This window comes from Myotis lucifugus, unplaced genomic scaffold (genome assembly GCF_000147115.1).
Source record: "Myotis lucifugus unplaced genomic scaffold, Myoluc2.0 scaffold_685, whole genome shotgun sequence".
Lineage (NCBI taxonomy): Eukaryota > Metazoa > Chordata > Mammalia > Chiroptera > Vespertilionidae > Myotis > Myotis lucifugus.
The window spans coordinates 309031-315175 of NW_005871733.1; the positions used below are offsets into that span (position 1 = coordinate 309031).

General features: G+C 55.6%; 1 protein-coding gene across 1 annotated transcript in view; it reads right to left on the reverse strand.

Annotated features, from left to right (window-relative positions):
- Window positions 1-1658: 1658 nt before the first annotated feature.
- Window positions 1659-6145, reverse strand: part of LOC102429973 (cyclin-dependent kinase 20-like) — an 8399-nt gene continuing 3912 nt past the window's right edge. Inside the window, 8 exon segments of the mRNA XM_014447597.2 lie at window positions 1659-2626; window positions 3884-4039; window positions 4448-4571; window positions 5308-5370; window positions 5558-5679; window positions 5928-6043; window positions 6046-6093; window positions 6096-6114. Of these exon segments, the coding sequence (XP_014303083.1) occupies window positions 2429-2626; window positions 3884-4039; window positions 4448-4571; window positions 5308-5370; window positions 5558-5679; window positions 5928-6043; window positions 6046-6093; window positions 6096-6114 (846 nt within the window). The 3' untranslated portion in view covers window positions 1659-2428.

The window sequence follows — 6145 nt, forward strand, 5'->3', positions numbered from 1 at the left end:
GGATCAGTGAGAGATTGAAGGTCAGGGGCTATCGTCAGGGTGAGGTAAGATTGAGAGTTGCACTCGGGTTGACAGCGAATGTCCAATTCTGTGTAGGATTCGGATCAAGGTCAGGGTGAGGCTGATATTCAGGGTTAGGGTCAGTGTCAGGTTATGGGTCCAGATCAAGGTTAGGATAGTCAGTTCAGGGTGAGCATGATGTTCATTGTCAAGGTCAATTAAGTCAATGTGGGGTTTGTTTTCTTTTGCTGCTGGAGTGAAGACCTCCCACCTTCACTTCTCTCTCTTGCATATACACCCACCTGGGTAATCTAAGACACTCTTCCCTTGTCAAGGTCTGTACACTTGATCACACCTGCAAAGCCCTATTGCTATGTAAGGCAACATTTTCATAGGTTAGAACATGGGCATCTTTGAGGACTAAGCATTCTTCAACCTACCAGTTATTGTCAGGTTTAAGGTCAAGGATGGGTCAAGATGTGGGCATTGACCACGCTGAGGATGATGGTCACTGTAATGATGGTCAAGTTTGATTCCAGGTCAGGTTCACAGCCAAGTGTGAGTCCAGGTTCTGCTCAAAGGTCGGTGTTAGGATGAGGATCAAGGTCAGGGTGAAATTGAGGTTTGGGTTAATGTCAATGCCAGGATCAGGGTCCTGGTAAGGTTTGACATGCAGACTAGTTTCAGGTTCAAAGTCAGGCTCTATGGTTAGGGTGGAGGACTATGATAGTCCTTGTTAGAGAATTCAATCGAGGGGCAGGGATAGAGTGAAGTTGAGAGTCATAATCAGATTAAGGGTACCAAGAGTCTCATTTGTGATAGTGTTGGGTCGTGACCAGTGTTAACAAATAGTCATTGTCAAGGGTAAGTCAAGGTCAGGATAAGTATGACAGCCATGTTAAGCATCAGGATCAGGGTCATGATGAGCATCAAAGTATGAATGCCAATCAGAGAGGGTCAATGTTATTGTGAGAGTGATGGGAGAGTTCATGAAAAAGGTTAAGTTCTATGTCAAGTGGGGTCAGTTATGGTGAGGGTCATGGTCAATGCCAAGATCAAGGTCAGGTTTAGGTGGGTAAGGGTCTGACAAAGAATTGGGTGAGAGTGAGTGTATATGTCAGTCAGGGTGATGAATAAGGGTCAGGTTTAATGTAAGGCTTAAGGACAGAGTGACGGTCATGAAAATTGAGCTAGACATTCTGACACAGATGTGGCTGGAGAAACAGGCAGAGGCCCAATCCTGAAAACATCTTTAAAGACGGTCACTTTCCCCTCCAGAAAGCAACAACTGGAGTTTGTGTTTTTTGGGGGGTTTTTTTGGAGTTTGTGTTTTATATTCCCTCTAAAAGCAGTGACTGGCAATGTTAGTCACCTCTGTCTTCAGTGCTTACAGAAGTTTATTCACATGGGGCACAGAATGAATATTTTAAGAATAAAAGAGTACTAAGAATAAATTTCTTTAATCTGCCTGTTTTTATCTATCCTTGAACCAACACCACTGTCTCAATTATTACAGCCCTATGCCAAGTCTTGGTATCTAATAGGTAAGCCCTTTCATCATTCTTCTCATTTCTGCTTCCTCCTTTCAACCCTTATATTTCCATATATATTTTACAACTGTCTTATCAAATTATTAAATAAGAAAAACAAGAGCCGGATAGAATTGTATTGTGATTTATTGAATTAACAAGTGAGTTTCAGAATGCCTGTCTCCTTCTCTAAGGAAGAAGATGGCACAGCTGGTTCTGGCTCACCCTTCTCCAAAGGCGGAGATGTCTGTAAACCAGATTAAGGTGTTTGGTTCACAACCTGAGCCATACTTGGGCCTGGACTTGGGCCACGTCACCTCCAAAGGGAAGCTCCGTCATATAAAGCCCCTAGGGAGCCCCCAAGATTAGAGTAGCCATGAATGGGGTCACTTTCCCAGTGACCACAGAGAAGCAAGGACCAGGAGAAAATGCCACCTCGACCACTTCCCTTGATAGGAATGGAAGAAAGGCAGACACCAGGCAGAACTACTTGGGCTTTTTTATAATAAATCTCAAAAACTGAAGTAGTGTTTAACATCCTTGAGAACAAAAGCAAACCCACCTCCCTTCCCACTCGGGTTTCTGAATTGAGGACATCCTACTCTGTGCTCACAGAAGGCTCTTCCAGGACGTGTCCTGGCCAGAAAGGCAGTGCCTGGAGCAGCAGCACCACGGCCAGCGCGGAGGGGGGCGCACTGCCCCTTTCTGATGGTAAGTCAGCAGCACTCAGCCTTGGGCCTCCTTCTCTGCTGGGGCTGGACACCCTCACTGCCTGGCTGGGCCAGGACCAGGTAAGGAGTAAGCCCAGTGTGGTCGCAGTGTGGCCATGGGTTGAGTCAGGCTGGAGCAGAGGAACAGGAGGCCCTGGAACACAGGCCGGTGGGGCCTGGTCCAGCAGCTCAACTCTCCGGGATGAAGGGCCGAATCAGTTCTGGGTTCAACAGCAGCTCCTCGAGGGGCTGGTCCACATGGAAGTCATGGACGTTGGAAGGCCCTGGGTGGGCCTTGGGGGCCAGTCCCCCTGGGCGCTGGGGAATTGGCAGCTCCGAAGGGTGGGCAGGCAGGGGGGCTGTGAAGAAGTACTGGTGCAGGAGGGCCTGGGGGTGACAAGAAGGAACAGCATATAGAAACCAACCCCTTCCCTGTCCCAGCCTCAGCTCACTTCCCTGAGCCGGGGAGACAAGTCCTGCCCTGCAGGGCTCCTTCCTCCCCCTGCTCGTCTGACTCGCTTCTGAGTGCTGACTGAGCACGGCTCCAGAGGCCGGGGGTGCAGCAGCGCACAGACCTCCACGTGCCGGGAGCGGGGGACAATAAACAACACAGAGAAGTGAGGTAGTCAGTGTGTCAAATGACTAGAGCTGAAGCGGTGCAGGCTGCAGTGCTGAGAGGAGGCCCCTGGGAGGTGGCACTTGAACACAGACAAGAGAGATGAGTATGTGAGGCCCAGGGACAGAAGTGCACAGACCCTAGGACATGGGGGGAGCCCTGGGGCCAGAGCGGGGTGACCGAGAGGGACAGGAACAGGCAGTCAGAGGTGACAGCCCCCAGCCTGTGACTCCTGTGGGCCACTAGGACCTGGGTTGTCCTCTGAGGGAGCTACAACAGGAGGGCCCTGCAGAGGGTGCTGGCCTGTCTGGACAAGGTCATGACCTCTTCCAGGTGGGAGCAGACACTGAATGGGCAGGAGGAGACTCTGGGAACAACGGGGAGGGGTTTAGATGGAGCGGGAAGTGCTAAGTTGGTCTCAGGATGCTCTGAAGGCACGGTGGACATGGCGCTCACCAGGCGCATACATGAACACACACTGCTAGTGCCAAGGGGGGGAAGGGAGTGGTACAAGCCACAGAGACCCTGACGCCATAGGCCCATGGTCCCCCTTCCTTCCCTGCCTCCCTGCCACAACTCGTCCTGCTGGGTTCTTCTCTCCGGGCCTCTGCTCATCATCTCTCATGAGGAAACACCTCCCGTGCCTTAACCTATCCTCCAGGAAGCCTGACGCCCACTGCCTGGGCGCCCTGCCTCACCACAAGGTAGAGACCCCACAGGGATGGGGCCATGGCCACTTGTTTGCTCTGGACCAGGCCCAGGACAGTGCCTGGAATATGCCAACGCTGAGTAAATACCTGCTGAAGGAATGAAGGCATGACGAAGCGAGTCACCAGTAACCGGAGGGGCTGTCTTCTTTGAGGTGGGCACGCCCTTCCAATGGGCCACCCTTCCTGCCTGCAGCCCCTCCGGGGTCTGCTCAAGAGAGGCACGCGGCTCCGAGCCCCCATCACACCTTCTCAGGGACCTTGACCTCCTGAGTCCCATGAGCGTGAGTGAGGAGGATCAGGGCCACGGGGTCACCCTACCTGAGAGGCTGCAATGCGCTGGCGCGGAGGGTAGAGGAGGAACTGCCCCAGCAGGTCCAAGGCCTGGGGAGAGGCGTCTGGCAGCACCTCTCCTAGGGGCACAGGCGCCTGCTCCTCGAAGGAGATCTTGTTGTAGTCGGGCAGCTCCGTGATCTCCTGAGGGGAACGGGGCGCCTCAGGGCCAGCACTGCCCGCCAGCTCCCTCTGTCAGTCCTCGCTTCCTGTCGCCCACCTGCTCAGGCTACTGGCTGCGGCCCCAGCCACGTGTCCCACCCTCACCCCATCGCCCATGTCTTCACTCACTCACTCAGTCCCTTGTGCCTCCACCCTTTCCAGAACCTGCTCCACCCCCAGCTTGGAGAGACTGCAGGTGCTAGGGGCAGGCAGGATGGGACAGAGGATAGCAGGGAGGGGGGAGCCCCCAAGCTGGGCCAGGACAGTGGTCTGGGATTTCAGGGAGGCATGGGGCCAAAAGAGAGAAAGTACAGAGAGGGGAGTCACCAGCTCCCAGGGGGAATGAAGGGCACCTCACCCCTCCCTTCCCCACTGAGGGCCCCTGCTAACCGGCCAGATTTGAGGGCTAGGGGTGCCCAAGATGCGAAGTACACAGCAAAGCTGTTCGATGTCGTTCTCCCCTGGGAAAAGCGGGGACCCGTTCAACAGCTCCCCCAGTATGCAGCCCACGGCCCTGCAGATACAGAAGCCAAACAGCTCACAGACTCGCACCACGGGCACCGGTCTCCCCACACCAGCTCCATCACTCCCCACTGCAGACACACGTCTCCTCACACCAGCACCCACCTCTCGGCGCATGCGCAAAGTAGCCAAGAGGGCTCACAGCCAAGACTGAGCCCCAAACAATCAAAGACCTCCAGCCTACAACACAGAGCATAGCCCCCTCTCCAAGCATCTCTCAGCCTCAAATCCACAACACACAATAACCACTCAACAGTTCTGCACCTTCTCAGAGCTCCCCACCCTGGGACACACAGCCACCTCCTCACATTCTGCGGCAGGTCTACAAACAGCCACCAAATCTCAAACTCTTAGGCATGTATATGCCACTCTGTCTCAAGTGAAGGCTCAGAGCCTTACTACCCAAGGACCCAGGCCTCGGGATCGCTCAGGGCCATTGCATCCTGGGCTCTCGTTCCCTGCACAGTAGCTAGACGCGCCACACCTCAGGAAACTTCCCACTGGGACAACCACTCCGATCCCACCCAACCCCCATCCAGCTCCAAAAAGTCCTGGAGAGGAACATTGGTCCCAAACTCCTCAGAGATACCCTAACAGGGGAAGAGAGCCCAAGGCAACCCAGAGCTCACAGCCCGAAAATACCCCTAAGCAGCTGAGAGATCCCAATGCCCAGGAGGAAAGGTGACTCCTGGACCCACATTCCCCCCTTGCCCAGCCCACAGTCTCACCACAGGTCGACCCCCTGGTCATACTGGCGGGCGCCGTACAGGAGCTCGGGGGCTCGGTACCACCTGCAAGAGAAGGGTGGGTGGTTACAGCCAAGTCACCAGTCTGACCGGAGGCTGCCCCAGAAGGTCACCCTGGCCCCCATACCCGCCTCATGAGCGATGTCTGGAGAGGCCCAGAAGCCTCTTTTCTCAGGGGGAGGCATGGGCCCTGTCCATTGCTAGGTCCTGCCTGGGAACCGGCCCTCCCTACCTGGTGGCCACCTGGTGCGTATAGAGGCGGCTGCCATCTGGGGAAAAGACCCGGGCCAGGCCGAAGTCCGCTATCTTGAGCTGGCCCGAGGCGCTGATGAGCAGGTTGGCTGGTTTCAGGTCCTGAGAGCACCAAAGGAGGCATCAGTTCTTCCAGTGCCCCAAGAGGACCTTGGGGGCTGGCAGGCTGAGCACCTGGGTCAGCCCAAGTCCCCACCGTCCCCCACCCCCCCGAAGGACCACACCCCAGAGGGCTTACCCACAGGCCCCGCCCCCTCAGTCCCCCTCTCTGGTCTTGTCTTCTTCAAGGGCTGGTCCACCCCCAATCCAACGGGCCCTCAGGCCCCACCCCAGCCCCTGCTGGGACTGACCCGATGCACGATGTTGTTGGCGTGGCAGAAGGAGACACCTTTAAGGAGCATCTGCAGGTAGCTCTTGACCTGCGCCTGGGCCAGCGCCCTCTGGGTGTGGCGCACCACCTCCGCCAGTCTGACAGCATGAACTCGAAGGCCAGCACAAAGCCTGCCCCGTGCGGAATACGGCCTTCAGCTGCACCACCTGCAGGCGGGGCATCCGGTCAGCCCCCAGG